Below are 16897 nucleotides of genomic sequence, written 5' to 3'. Positions count from 1 at the left end.
TCCCATTCTGCCAGCGCATTTCACACCTAAACTAGAGCCGTCCTTTGTCTCCACTAGTCCTACCACCATCTCGTCTCGTTTTGAATACCTCTTAATGTCTCTTCACTTCTCCTTTGTTCTCTCCCAGCCTGGCCTTTTAATCTATTTCTTTTCCTGTGCTTCTCCAGTCTTGACAAAGGGTTTTGACCCGAAACGTTGACTCTATTTTCTCTCCACGGATGTTGTCTGGCCTGCTGAGTTTTTCCAGCATTTTCTGTTGGTATTCCATTTATCAGATTCTGTTGGCTTGTGGAACTCGGGTAAATCGGCTTTAAATGTTTGCAGTTTTATTTCATTCAGTGCACAGCAAAGAAACGTGGATGGCATCATTGGAGAGAGAACGAGAGCGTGAGAGAGCGGGAAAGATACATATTTCACTCAGCAGCAGCAAGTGTTCAAGATTGAAGTAAGGCCTTGGGCTGTTTATACTATTTTCTGCATCGGCAGAAGGACTGTGAATTGACCGGAAACTACAACATGCTGATGTACTAGAATTGTCAACTTGTGTGGGTATGAATCGGCTGAAGGAAAATGCATTGACCGGAGGCTACCAAATACGATCAGGCCACATCCAGTTGGATAAAAATTAACATGGTATAAAAAAGCTTTTTTGCTATGTATTTATAAAAAGAGAGTAATGATGTTAATAGTGGATGTGCTAAACTTGTTAATAGAAAAAAAAATCGTGCGTGAATCATAAGTGGAGTTATTGTCACCGGAATACCCTTTGCTGTGACGGTAACCATTGAGAAATCCGCTCACATCATGTAAAGAGGTTGGGTTTGAAAACTAACACCCAAGGTCCAATGTAACTGCAGCCCAAGTGTCCTTCTGTTCCACTGGATCGTTTGATTGCTGAGTAAGCACAATTTTTTCTAATCCCATTGGGAGAATAGGTTTTGTTAACATACCTCGAATAATTATCTGAATAGTGTTGCTCGGTCTTGAAGATCTCCATTGTTCATTCTCTGAGTGTAGACATACACATGAGTAATTATTTTGACAGCCATGATCTGCGATGAATTCATAAGAGGTATAACATTGTCCTTCAGGAGCGTCCAGTTCCATGAATAAACCTTGCCTTCGGTAATAACGGTTCATTGTGAGGGGACACTGACAGCGACAAGTCATAGTTATTGTCTCTCCGTCTAAAATGACTTCATATGGTGGATTCACAGTAACGATTGGCTTCGATAAATCATCTGATGAAAGCACAGTCAAAAGAGTTTAAACACCGAAAAGCTTCAATCAATTAACATCAATATCACTGCAATAACCTAAGTTCAGCCTGCCCTTTACCAATGTATGCCCCCGCACTGAAATGGTAAACGAGCTCTCCGCTTTCTAGATCATTGGAATGAATGTGCAGTTTTTTAATTACTGTAACAGTAACATGATGTTTCAAACAACATAACAGGAAAGTGCAACTGCAGTCATTTTAGAAACTGGTAAATTAGGTGGATTTGCGCCTCCCATTAGTGGCCACAGAGGCAGACGAGGCTGTTTTTCTGCACCCCGCTCCCCAGTGGTCTAGCAGTGCCCCGATACGTGCGGCGCTAGGTCCCTCTCTATTAATCAGGGGAGGAGCCTTGCAATGAGGCAGCGGTATGCTCCAACGTGCGTGGCGCTGTTGCACTTATCCAGCCAATCACCAGTTATGGCAGCCCAAGAAGGGTCTGGGGCACTTCCAGTCACTCTCCACATTCTGCTTGGGACACTGCTAATGAATTTCCAGCGGAGGGGCGTTAACATTTTCGGGGCGCTAAAATTAGCGGCAACGAATTTGGCATCCCGAAAGGGTCGCCAACCAATTGATCCACCCAAATTCTGAATATCAGGCGCTGCGTATAAAGGGCGGCTGAACCGATGCTGCCCGTTTTGCGCCCCGCCCGAGATGAATGTCGAGCCCTATATCATATTAGTGATGGACAGTGTTAATAAATACAATTTTACAAAACGCGTACAAGCCGTGATCGCTTTTCAAATAAGTGCAATTTTTTGGGGGAATATCAGAATTTAAGAAACAATTGCGGGATGTTGCACAACACTTCCTGCATTAGATTGGTGTGCCCTGGAGTTAAACGAAATCCCAACTATGAAATATTAATTTCGGCCAGCTGATGGCTATATTAATGAATTGACTATTCATTTTAATGTCGCATACTTACATATTATTTTCTGTCCGAACAACGCCTGGAAATGAACTGGAAGAGAAAAAATGAATCAATGAAAAGTTTTTGCCTATCAATAACCGGTTGACTTGTCGCATTAACCAAATGCTCCCAGAGCTCACATGTTATCACTTCCGAAATTGCCATCAGTTTTTCTTTCCCAGAATTAGGTGTACCTTTGTAATTCAGTACAGGTAAGGCACAAAATGCAAATTGATTCAAAATTATCAAACAATAACAAACATAATTATATTACTACATAATTAAACAGATCGTATACACCAAGAAAAACATTTTGAAATGTCACTTTGTGTTTCGTAGTGGGTATAAATGTTAATACATTTTGTTCTAGACTGTTGCAAAAATAGATAGTTGCAAAGAAAGAAAAAGACAGGAAGAAATAGAGAATGAGCACAAGAAAGAAACAAACAAAGGAAGAGAGAAAAATAAATTAAAAAGAAATAAATAACGAAAGAGATAGAAACAAAGAAAGAATGAATGCAAGAATGAAAGAATGAAAGAATGAAAGAAAGAATGAAAGTCAGGTAAATAAAGAGATTGATGCATACATTGAGATAGTCATATAGACAGAAAGAAAGAACCAAAGAAAGAAAGAGCAAAGAAGAAAGAAAGAAGGATATAAAGAAGAAAAAAGAAAGAAAGAAGAAGATGGTAAGAAAGGACAGAAAGAAAAAAGAAAGAAGAAGGAAAGAATGAAAAAAGATAGAAAGAAAAAAGAAAGAAAGAAACAAGGAAAGAGTGTATGACCGACAGAAAAAAAGATGGAAAGTAGGAAAGAAAGTAAACAAAACAGAGAAAGAAAGAAAGAAAGAAAGAAAGTAAGTCAGCTAGAGAAAAGTAAAACACTTGGAATGCTGGAAATCTGAAATACAAACAGAAAATGAGGGAAAAAGTGAACAGGTCAGGCAGTATATGTGTAGATTGAAATAGAGTTCACGTTATCGCTGACCTGTCAGCACATAAAACTACTACAAACACTTTCTGAACATGAATTTGACCTGTTACACCAGTGTGTGTGTATATATATATATATATATATATAGATATAATATATTGAGTTATGAGGAGAGATTAGGCAATTTTGGGGAGCCCAATATCAGCCACAATCTTATTGAATGGCGGAGCAGGCTCGAGGGGCCAAGTGGAGAGAGAGAGAGAGAGAGAGAGAGAGAGAGAAAGAGAGAAAGAAAGAAAGAAAGAGAGAAAGAAAAATCTTCTGGTAGATAAAGAGATTTGGGAGGGCAGAGTATCCGAAAGTGAAGAGCTGAAAGGTGGCAGAACAACAGGAGGGCGCGGTCATGGAGGGATAGGGGGAGGGATAGCCATGATATAAATTGGCCCTTCGTGTTAGGGGGGATTAAATACGTGGGGTTACGGGGTTACAGGGATAGGTCTTGGGTGGGATGGCTGTCGGTGTAGGGACCGGGTGCTAGGGTTTGGATGATCAGCCATGATCTCATTGAATGGTGGAGCAGGCTCGAAGGGCCGAATGGCCTACTCCTGCTCCTATCTTCTATGTTTCTATGTTTCTATGTCTATGTTTCTATGTTTAAAAGTAAAGGGGGAGAAAAAGTTGGAAAATAAATGAACGGCTCGAGTCCGGACTGCCAGTCAAAGAGCTCATGGGAATAGACACAGCGGAACAACCTGCGGAATAGTGGAAAAGGTGATAGATGCACACATCGATATAGACACAGAGCAATAAATAAACAGAGAGATAGAGAGAGAAAGAGAGAGAGAGAGAAAGAGAAAGAAAGATTGAAAGAAAGTAAGAAAGAAAGATAGAGAGGAAGAGAGATAGAGAGATGGAAAGAAAAAGGTAAGAAAGACAGAAAGAATCAAAGAAAGAAAGATAGTCAGGTCGACAAAGAGATTGATGTGTACATCGAGATAGACACATAAACAGAAAGAAAGAAAGGCAGAAAGAGAGAACGAGCAACAGAGAGAGAAAGAACGATAAAAAGGAACAAAAGAAAGAAAGAAGGAGAAGGTAAGACAGAAAGACAGAAAGAAAAAAGAAAACAAGCAGGAAAGAATGAAACAAAGAATGAAACAAGATAGAAAGAAAATAGCAAGAAACAAGGAAAGAGGGAATGATCGACAGAAAAAAGAGGGAAAGAAGGAAAGTAAAACTAAGAAGAAGAAAGAAAGAAAGAAAGAAAAATATCGTCAGGGGGATAAAGAGAATGACGGATACATCGAGATAATCATGTAAACAGAAAGAATGATAGACAGATAGTCAGGGGGATAAAGAGATTGACAGATACATCGAGATAATCACGTAAACAGAAAGAATGATAGAAAGATAGTCAGGGGGATAAAGAGATTGACGGATACATCGAGATAATCACGGAAACAGAAAGAATGATAGAAAGATAGTCAGGCAGATGAAGAGATTGAGGGATACATCGAGATAATCATGTAAACAGGAAGAATGATAGAAAGATAGTCAGAGGGATAAAGAGATTGACGGATTCATCGAGATAATCATGCAAACAGAAAGCATGATAGAAAGATAGTCAGGGGGATAAAGAGATTGATGGATACATTGAGATAATCATGCAAACAGAAAGATTGATAGAAAGATAGTCAGGTGGATAAAGAGATTGAGGGATACATCGAGATAATCATGTAAACAGAAAGAATGATAGAAAGATAGTCAGGGGGATAAAGAGATTGATGGATACATCGAGATAATCATGTAAACAGAAAGAATGATAGAAAGACAGTCAGGGGTATAAAGAGGTTGATGGATACATCGAGATAATCACGTAAACAGAAAGAATGATAGAAAGATATTCAGGGGATAAAGAGATTGACGGATACATCGAGATAATCATGTAAACAGAAAGAATGATAGAAAGATAGTCAGGGGGATAAAGAGATTGACGGATACATCGAGATAATCACATAAACAGAAAGAATGATAGAAAGATAGTCAGGGGGATAAAGAGATTGACGGATATATCGAGATAATCATGTAAACAGAAAGAATGATAGAAAGATAGTCAGGGGGATAAAGAGATTGACGGATACATCGAGATAATTAGGTAAACAGAAAGAATGATAGAAAGATAGTCAGGGGATAAAGAGATTGACGGATACATCGAGATAATCATGTAAACAGAAAGAATGATAGAAAGATAGTCAGGGGATTAAAAGATTGATGGATACATCGAGATAATCATGTGAACAGAAAGAATGATAGAAAGATAGTCAGGGGGATAAAGAGATTGATGGATACATCCAGATAATCATTTTAAAGAAAGAATGATAGAAAGATAGTCAGGGGTATAGAGAGATTGATGGGTACATCGAGATAATCATGTAAACAGAAAGAATGATAGAAAGATAGTCAGGGGGATAAAGAGATTGACGGATACATCGAGACAACCATGTAAACAGAAAGAATGATAGAAAGATAGTTAGGGGGATAAAGAGATTGATGGATACATCGAGGTAATCATGTAAACAGAAAGAATGATAGAAAGATAGTCAGGGGTATAGAGAGATTGACGGATACATCGAGATAATCACGTACACAGAAAGAATGATAGAAAGATAGTCAGGGGGATAAAGAAATTGATGGATACATCGAGATAATAATGTAAACAGAAAGAATGATAGAAAGATAGTTAGGGGGATAAAGAGATTGATGGATACATCGGGATAATCATGTAAACAGAAAGAATGATAGAAAGATAGTCAGGGGGATAAAGAGATTGATGGATACATCGAGATAATCACGTAAACAGAAAGAATGATAGAAAGATAGTCAGGGGGATAAAGAGATTGATGGATACTTCGAGATAATCACATAAACAGAAAGAATGATAGAAAGATAGTCAGGGGGATAAAGAGATTGATGGATACATCGAGTTAATCATGTAAACAGAAAGAATGATAGAAAGATAGTCAGGGGGATAAAGAGATTGATGCATACATCGAGATAATCATGCAAACAGAAAGAATGATAGAAAGATAGTCAGGGGATAAAGAGATTGACGGATACATCGAGATAATCATGTCAACAGAAAGAATGATAGAAAGATAGTCAGGGGGATAAAGAGATTGATGGATACATCGAGATGATCACATAAACAGAAAGAATGATAGAAAAATAGTCAGGGAGATAAAGAGATTGATGGATACATCAAGATAATCACGTAAACAGAAAGAATGATAGAAAGATAGTCAGGAGATAAAGAGATTGATGCATACATCGAGATAATCATGTAAACAGAAAGAATGATAGAAAGATCGTCAGGGGGATAAAGAGATTGATGGATACATCGAGATAATCATGTAAACAGAAAGGATCATAGAAAGATAGTCAGGGGGATAAAGAGATGGACGGATACATCGAGATAATCACATAAACAGAAAGAATGATAGAAAGATAGTCAGGGGGATAAAGAGATTGACGGATACATCGAGATAATCATGTAAACAGAAAGAATGATAGAAAGATAGTCAGGGGGATAAAGAGATTGACGGATACATCGAGATAATCACATAAACAGAAAGAATAATAGAAAGATAGTCAGGGAGATAAAGAGATTGACGGATACATCGAGATAATCATGTAAACAGAAAGATTGATAGAAAGATAGTCAGGGGGATAAAGAGATTGACGGATACATCGAGATAATCATGTAAACAGAAAGAATGATAGAAAGATAGTCAGGGGGATAATGAGATTGATGGATACATCGAGATAATCACGTAAACAGAAAGAATGATAGAAGGATACATCGAGATAATCATGTAAACAGAAAGAATGATAGACAGATAGTCAGGGGGATAAAGAGATTGACGGATACATCGAGATAATCAAATAAACAGAAAGAATGATAGAAAGATAGTCAGGGAGATAAAGAGATTGATGGATACATCGAGATAATCATGTAAACAGAAAGAATGATAGACAGATAGTCAGGGGGATAAAGAGATTGACGGATACATCGAGATAATCAAATAAACAGAAAGAATGATAGAAAGATAGTCAGGGGGATAAAGAGATTGATGGATACATCGAGATAATCATGTAAACAGAAAGAATGATAGAAAGATAGTCAGGGGGATAAAGAGATTGATGGATACATCGAGATAATCATGTAAACAGAAAGAATGATAGACAGATAGTCAGGGGGATAAAGAGATTGACGGATACATCGAGATAATCATGTAAACAGAAAGAATGATAGACAGATAGTCAGGGGGATAAAGAGATTGACGGATACATCGAGATAATCAAATAAACAGAAAGAATGATAGAAAGATAGTTAGGGGGATAAAGAGATTGATGGATACATCGAGATAATCATGTAAACAGAAAGAATGATAGAAAGATAGTCAGGGGGATAAAGAGATTGACGGATACATCGAGATAATCATGTAAACAGAAAGAATGATAGAAAGATAGTCAGGGGATAAAGAGATTGATGGATACATCGAGATAATCACGTAAACAGAAAGAATGATAGAAAGATAGTCAGGGGATAAAGAGATTGACGGATACATCGAGATAATCTAGTAAACAGAAAGAATGATAGAAAGATAGTCAGGGGGATAAAGAGATTGACGAATTCATCGAGATAATCACGTAAACAGAAAGAATGATAGAAAGATAGTCAGCGGATAAAGAGATTGATGGATACATCGAGAGAATCACGTAAACAGAAAGAATGATAGAAAGATACATCGAGATAATCATGTAAACAGAAAGAATGATAGAAAGATAGTCAGGCGGCTAAAGAGATTGATGGATACATCGAGATAATCATGTAAACAGAAAGAATGACAGAAAGATATTCAGGGGATAAAGAGATTGACGAATACATCGAGATAATCATGAAAAAAGAAAGAATGATAGAACGATAGTCAGGGGGATAAAGGGATTCATGGATACATCGAGATAATCACGTAAACAGAAAGAATGATAGAAAGATAGTCAGGGGGATAAAGAGATTCATGGATACATCGAGATAATCACGTAAACAGAAAGAATGATAGAAAGATAGTCAGGGGGATAAAGAGATTGACGGATACATCGAGATAATCACGTAAACAGAAAGATTGATAGAAAGATCGTCAGCGGGATAAAGAGATTGACGGATACATCGAGATAATCATGTAAACAGAAACAATGATAGAAAGACAGTCAGGGGGATAAAGAGATTGACGGATACATCGGGATAATCATGTAAACACAAAGAATGATAGAAAGACAGTCAGGGGGATAAAGAGATTGACGGATACATCGAGATAATCATGTAAACAGCAAGAATGATAGAAAGATAGTAAGGGGGATAAAGAGATTGATGGATACATCGAGACAATCACGTAAACAGAAAGAAAGATAGAAAGATAGTCAGGGGGATAAAGAGATTGATGGATACATCGAGATAATCACATAAACAGAAAGAATGATAGAAAGATAGTCAGGGAGATAAAGAGATTGATGGATACATCGGGATAATCACGTAAACAGAAAGAATGATAGAAAGATAGTCAGGGGGATAAAGAGATTGATGCATACATCGAGATAATCATGTAAACAGAAAGAATGATAGAAAGATAGTCAGGGGGATAAAGAGATTGATGGATACATCGAGATAATCAGATAAACAGAACAAATGATAGAAAGATAGTCAGGGAGATAAAGAGATTGATGGATACATCAAGATAATCACGTAAACAGAAAGAATGGTAGAAAGATAGTCAGGGGGATAAAGAGAATGATGCATACATCGAGATAATCACGTAAACAGAAAGAATGATAGAAAGATAGTCAGGGGATAAAGAGATTGACGAATACATCGAGATAATCATGTCAACAGAAAGAACGATAGAAAGATAGTCAGGGGTTAAAGAGATTGACGGATACATCGAGATAATCATGTCAACATAAAGAATGATAGAAAGATAGTCAGGGGGATAAAGAGATTGACGGATACATCGAGATAATCATGTAAACAGAAAGAATGATAGAATGATAGTCAGGGGATAAAGAGATTGATGGATACATCGAGAGAATCACGTAAACAGAAAGAATGATAGAAAGATAGTCAGGGGGATAAAGAGATTGACGGATGCATCGAGATAATCACATAAACAGAAAGAATGATAGAAAGATAATCAGGGGGATAAAGAGATTGATGCATATATCGAGATAATCACGAAAACAGAAAGAATGATAGAAAGATAGTCAGGGGATAAAGAGATTGACGGATACATCGAGATAATCATGTCAACAGAAAGAATGATAGAAAGATAGTCAGGGGTTAAAGAGATTGACGGATACATCGAGATAATCATGTCAACAGAAAGAATGATGGAAAGATAGTCAGGGGGATAATGAGATTTATGGATACATCGAGATAATCATGTAAACAGAAAGAATGATAGAATGTTTGTCAGGGGATAAAGAGATTGACGGATACATCGAGATAATCACATAAACAGAAAGAATGATAGAAAGATAGTCAGGGGGATAAAGAGATTGACGGATACATCGAGATAATCATGTAAACAGAAAGAATGATAGAAAGATAGTCAGGGGGATAAAGAGATTGATGGATACATCGAGATAATCACATAAACAGAAAGAATGATAGAAAGATAGCCAGGGGGATAAAGAGATTGATGGATACATCGAGATAATCATGTAAACAGAAAGAATGATAGAAAGATAGTCAGGGGATAAAGAGATTGACGGATACATCGAGATGATCATGTAAACAGAAAGAATGATAGAAAGATAGTCAGAGGGATAAAGAAATTGATGGATACATCGAGATTATCACCTAAACAGAAAGAATGATAGAAAGATAGTCAGGGGGATAAAGAGATTGATGGATACATCGAGATAATCACGTAAACAGAATGAATGATACAAAGATAGTCAGGGGGATAAAGAGATTGATGGATACATCGAGATAATCATGTAAACAGAAAGAATGATAGAAAGATAGTCAGGGGGATAAAGAGATTGATGGATACATCGAGACTATCATGTAAACAGAAAGAATGATAGAAAGATAGTCAGGGGATAAAGAGATTGATGGATACATCGAGAGAATCACGTAAACAGAAAGAATGATAGAAAGATACATCGAGATAATCATGTAAACAGAAAGAATGATATAAAGATAGTCAGGGGGATAAAGAGATTGACGGATACATCGAGATAATCACGTAAACAGAAAGAATGATAGAAAGATAGTCAGGGGGATAAAGAGATTGATGGATATATCGAGATAATCATGCAAACAGAAAGAATGATAGAAAGATAGTCAGGGGGATAAAGAGATTGATGGATACATCGAGATAATCACATAAACAGAAAGAATGATAGAAAGATAGTCAGGGAGATAAAGAGATTGATGGATACATCGGGATAATCACGTAAACAGAAAGAATGATAGAACGATAGTCAGGGGAATAAAGAGATTGATGCATACATCGAGATAATCATGTAAACAGAAAGAATGATAGAAAGATAGTCAGGGGATAAAGAGATTGACGGATACATCGAGATAATCACGTACACAGAAAGAATGATAGAAAGATAGTCAGGGGATAAAGAGATTGACGGATACATCGAGATAATCATGTCAACAGAAAGAATGATAGAAAGATAGTCAGGGGGATAAAGAGATTGATGGATACATCGAGATAATCATGTAAACAGAAAGAATGATAGAAAGATAGTCAGGGGGATAAAGAGATTGATGGATACATCGAGATAATCATGTAAACAGAAAGAATGATAGTAAGATAGTCAGGGGGATAAAGAGATTGATGGATACATCGAGATAATCATGCCAACAGAAAGAATGATAGAAAGATAGTCAGGGGGATAAAGAGATTGATGGATACATCGAGATAATCACATAAACAGAACGAATGATAGAAAGATAGTCAGGGAGATAAAGAGATTGATGGATACATCGAGATAATCACGTAAACAGAAAGAATGATAGAAAGATAGTCAGGGGATAAAGAGATTGACGGATACATCGAGATAATCATGTCAACAGAAAGAATGATAGAAAGATAGTCAGGGGTTAAAGAGATTGACGGATACATCGAGATAATCATGTCAACAGAAAGAATGATAGAAAGATAGTCAGGGGGATAAAGAGATTGATGGATACATCGAGATAATCATGTAAACAGAAAGAATGACAGAATGATAGTCAGGGGATAAAGAGATTGATGGATACATCGAGAGAATCACGAAAACAGAAAGAATGATAGAAAGATAGTCAGGGGGATAAAGAGATTGACAGATACATCGAGATAATCAGATAAACATAAAGAATGATAGAAAGATAGTCAGGGGGATAAAGAGATTGACGGATACATCGAGATAATCATGTAAACAGAAAGAATGATAGAAAGATAGTCAGGGGGATAAAGAGATTGACGGATACATCGAGATAATCATGTAAACAGAAAGAATGATAGAAAGATAGTCAGGGGGATAAAGAGATTGATGGATACATCGAGATAATCACGTAAACAGAAAGAATGATAGAAAGATAGTCAGGGGGATAAAGAGATTGACGGATACATCGAGATAATCATGTAAACAGAAAGAATGATAGAAAGATAGTCAGGGAGATAAAGAGATTGATGGATACATCGAGATAATCATGTAAACAGAACGAATGATAGAAAGATAGTCAGGGGGCTAAAGAGATTGACGGATACATCGAGATAATCATGTAAACAGAAAGAATGATAGAAAGATAGTCAGGGGGATAAAGAGTTTGATGGATACATCGAGATAATCACGTAAACAGAAAGAGTGATAGAAGGATACATCGAGATAATCATGTAAACAGAAAGAATGATAGAAACATAGTCAGGGGGATAAAGAGATTGATGGATACATCGAGATAATCACGTAAACAGAAAGAGTGATAGAAGGATACACCGAGATAGTCATGTAAACAGAAAGAATGATAGAAAGATAGTCAGGGGGATAATGACATTAACGGATACTTCGAGATAATCATGTAAACAGAAAGAATGATAGAAAGATAGTCAGCGGATTAAGAGATTGATGGATACATCGAGATAACCATGTAAACAGAAAGAATGACAGAAAGATAGTCAGGGGATAAAGAGATTGACGGATACATCGAGATAATCACGTAAAGAGAAAGAATGATTGAAAGATAGTTAGGGGTATAAAGAGGTTGAAGGATACATCGAGATAATCACATAAACGGAAAGAATGATAGAAAGATAGTCAGGGGATAAAGAGATTGACGGATACATCGAGATAATCACGTAAACGGAAAGAATGATAGAAAGATAGTCAGGGGGATAAAGAGATTGACGGATACATCGAGATAATCATGTAAACAGTAAGAATGATAGAAAGATAGTCAGGGAGATAAAGAGATTGACGGATACATCGAGATAATCATGTAAACAGAAAGAATGATAGAAAGATAGTCAGGGAGATAAAGAGATTGATGGATACATCGAGATAATCATGTAAACAGTAAGAATGATAGAAAGATAGTCAGGGAGATAAATAGATTGACGGATACATCGAGATAATCACGTAAACAGAAAGAATGATAGAAAGATAGTCAGGGGGATAAAGAGATTGACGGATACATCGAGATAATTATGTAAACAGAAAGAATGATAGAAAGATAGTCAGGGAGATAAAAAGATTGATGGATACATCGAGATAACCATGTAAAAAGAAAGAATGATAGAAAGATAGTCAGGGGGATAAAGAGATTGACGGATACATCGAGATAATTATGTAAACAGAAAGAATGATAGAAAGATAGTCAGGGGGATAAAGAGATTGACGGATACATCGAGATAATCATGTAAACAGTAAGAATGATAGAAAGATAGTCAGGGAGATAAAGAGATTGATGGATACATCGAGATAATCATGTAAACAGAAAGAATGATAGAAAGATAGTCAGGGAGATAAAGAGATTGATGGATACATCGAGATAATCATGTAAACAGTAAGAATGATAGAAAGATAGTCAGGGAGATAAAGAGATTGACGGATACATCGAGATAATCACGTAAACAGAAAGAATGATAGAAAGATAGTCAGGGGGATAAAGAGATTGACGGATACATCGAGATAATTATGTAAACAGAAAGAATGATAGAAAGATTGTCAGGGAAATAAAAAGATTGATGGATACATCGAGATAACCATGTAAACAGAAAGAATGATAGAAAGATAGTCAGGGGGATAAAGAGATTGACGGATACATCGAGATAATTATGTAAACGGAAAGAATGATAGAAAGATAGTCAGGGGGATAAAGAGATTGACGGATACATCGAGATAATCATGTAAACAGAAAGAATGATAGAAAGATATACAGGGGGATAAAGAGATTGATGGATACATCGAAATAATCATGTAAACAGAAAGAATGATAGAAAGATAGTCAGGGGGATAAAGAGATTGACGGATACATCGAGATAGTCACGTAAACAGAAAGAATGATAGAAAGATCGTCAGCGGGATAAAGAGATTGACGGATACATCGAGATAATCATGTAAACAGAAAAAATGATAGAAAGATAATCAGGGGGATAAAGTGATTGATGGATACTTCGAGATAATCATGTAAACAGAAAGAATGATAGAAAGATGGTTAAGGGGAAAAGGAGATTGACGGATACATCGAGATAATCATGTAAACAGCAAGAATGATAGAAAGATAGTCAGGGGGATAAAGAGATTGATGGATACATCGAGATAATCACGTAAACAGAAAGATAGATAGAAAGATAGTCAGGGGATAAAGAGATTGATGGATACATCGAGATAATCATGCAAACAGAAAGAATGATAGAAAGATAGTCAGGAGGATAAAGAGATTGATGGATACATCGAGATAATCACATAAACAGAAAGAATGATAGAAAGATAGTCAGGGGGATAAAGAGATTGACGGATACATCGAGATAATCACGTAAACAGAAAGAATGATAGAAAGATAGTCAGGAGGATAAAGAGATTGATGGATACATCGAGATAATCACATAAACAGAAAGAATGATAGAAAGATAGTCAGGAGGATAAAGAGATTGACGGATACATCGAGATAATCATGTAAACAGAAAGAATGGTAGAAAGATAGTCAGGGGGATAAAGAGATTGACGGATACTTCGAGATAATCACGTAAACAGAAAGAATGATAGAAAGATAGTCAGGGAGATAAAGAGATTGATGGATACATCGGGATAATCACGTAAACAGAAAGAATGATAGAAAGATAGTCAGGGGGATAAAGAGATTGATGCATACATCGAGATAATCATGTAAACAGAAAGAATGATAGAAAGATAGTCAGGGGGATAAAGAGATTGACGGATACTTCGAGATAATCACGTCAACAGAAAGAATGATAGAAAGATAGTCAGGGGATAAAGAGATTGACGGATACATCGAGATAATCATGTAAACAGAAAAAATGACAGAAAGATAGTCAGGGGGATAAAGAGATTGACGGATACATCGAGATAATCACGTAAACAGAAAGAATGATAGAAAGATAGTCAGGGGGATAAAGAGATTGACGGATACATCGAGATAATCATGTAAACAGAAAGAATGATAGAAAGATAGCTAGGGGGATAAAGAGATTGACGAGTACATCGAGATAATCACATAAACCGAAAGAATGATAGAAAGATAGTCAGGGAGATAAAGAGATTGACGAATACATCGAGATAATCATGTAAACAGAAAGAATGATAGAAAGGTAGTCAGGGGGATATAGAGATTGACGGATACATCGAGATAATCATGTAAACAGAAAGAATGATAGAAAGATAGTCAGGGGGATAAAGAGATTGATGGATACATCGAGATAATCACGTAAACAGAAAGAGTGATAGAAGGATACATCGAGATAATCATGTAAACAGAAAGAATGATAGAAAGATAGTCAGTGGGATAATGTCATTAACGGATACTTCGAGATAATCATGTAAACAGAAAGAATGATAGAAAGATAGTCAGGGGGATAAAGAGATTGATGGATACATCGAGATAACCATGTAAACAGAAAGAATGACAGAAAGATAGTCAGGGGGATAAAGAGATTGACGGATACATCGAGATAATCACGTAAACAGAAAGAATGATAGAAAGATAGTCAGGGGGATAAAGAGGTTGACGGATACATCGAGATAATCACATAAACGGAAAGAATGATAGAAAGATAGTCAGGGGATAAAGAGATTGACGGATACATCGAGATAATCATGTAAACAGACAGAGTGATAGAAAGATAGTTAGGGGGATAAAGAGATTGATGGATACATCCAGATAATCATGTAAACAGTAAGAATGATAGAAAGATAGTCAGGGGGATAAAGAGATTGATGGATACATCGAAATAATCATGTAAACAGAAAGAATGATAGAAAGATAGTCAGGGGGATAAAGAGATTGACGGATTCATCGAGATAATCACATAAACAGAAAGGATGATAGAAAGATAGTCAGGTGGATAAAGAGATTGACGGATACACCGAGATAATCACGTAAACAGAAAGAATGAAATAGAGAAAGAGCAAAGGAAAAAGATAGAACGAAAGAAACAAAGAAAGAAAAAAAGAAAGAAGGACATAAAGAAAGGAAAACGGAAAAAGGAGAAGGAAAGAAAGAAAGACCGGAAGGATAATAAAACAAAGAAAAAAGAAAGAAAATAGCAAGAAACAAGGAATGAGTGAAAGAACGAGAGAAAGAAAGGTGGAAAGAAGGAAAGAAATAAAAAGAAAGAATCAGACGGAAGGAAAGAAGGAGCGAGTTAAAGATCATAAGAAACATAAGAACATAAGAACATAAGAACCAGGAGCAGGAGTCCGCCAATCGGCCCCTCGAGCCGGCTCCGCCATTCAATAAGATCATGGCTGATCCAATCTTGCCCTCAACTCCACTTTCCCGCTCTCCCCATACCCCTTGACTCCCCTGTAGTTCAAATGTTTGTCAATCTCCGCCTTGAATATATTCAATAACTCTGCCTCCACAGCTCTCTGGGGTAGAGAATTCCAAAGATTCACGACCCTCTGAGAGAAGAAATTCCTCCTCATCTCCGTCTTAAATGGTGACACCTTATACTGAAACGATGCCCCCTCGTTCTCGATACCCCCATTAGGGGAAACATCCTCTCAGCATCCAACCTGGCAATCCCACTCAGAATCTTATATGTTTCAATAAGGTCACCTCTCATTCTTCAAAACTCCAATGTTTATAGGCCCAACCTGCTCAATCTTTCGTCAAGAGAGAATGAAAGAAAGAAAGAAAGAAAGAAAGAAAGAAAGAAAGAAAGAAAGAAAGAGAGAGACAGTTAAAGTTTTAGGTGTATAAATGTAATGAGAACCAGCAGATATTAGACATGAAGAGCATTTATAATAAATATCCGGCCCCCTTGGGAATCTAACTACCTTTCATCTGCCACATTGCCGATCAAGGACAAGCCTCTGCACTTTGAACAGGGCAAGCCTCCGAACCACATGAGTCCCTGGGATACATGGTCCTCCTCGCATTTCGTAGTGGAGAGACCCAGGATCGCAATCCTCAGCACCTACAGAGCCAACAGGTTAATGCGTAGATTTTTCCTGATCGGAGACATCCGCACGCACA

At 36.9% G+C, this 16897-nt stretch overlaps 1 protein-coding gene across 1 annotated transcript in view; it reads right to left on the bottom strand.

Annotated features, from left to right (window-relative positions):
- Positions 1-16897, bottom strand: part of LOC147085050 (immunoglobulin superfamily member 1-like) — a 103858-nt gene that overhangs the window by 46090 nt on the left and 40871 nt on the right. The window contains exons 2-3 of the mRNA XM_085979410.1: positions 2208-2243; positions 951-1241 (exon numbers count right to left, since the gene is read on the bottom strand). Of these exons, the coding sequence (XP_085835536.1) occupies positions 951-1241; positions 2208-2243 (327 nt within the window). The remainder of the gene's footprint in view (positions 1-950; positions 1242-2207; positions 2244-16897) is intronic.

The sequence above is a fragment of the Somniosus microcephalus genome, unplaced genomic scaffold (assembly GCF_052327205.1).
Source record: "Somniosus microcephalus isolate GS21.2 unplaced genomic scaffold, FLI_Smic_1.0 unresolved_chr9, whole genome shotgun sequence".
NCBI classification, from domain to species: Eukaryota; Metazoa; Chordata; class Chondrichthyes; order Squaliformes; family Somniosidae; genus Somniosus; species Somniosus microcephalus.
The sequence above is the reverse complement of the archived record's forward strand: the minus strand, read 5'-3'. Positions and strand labels throughout refer to the sequence as shown.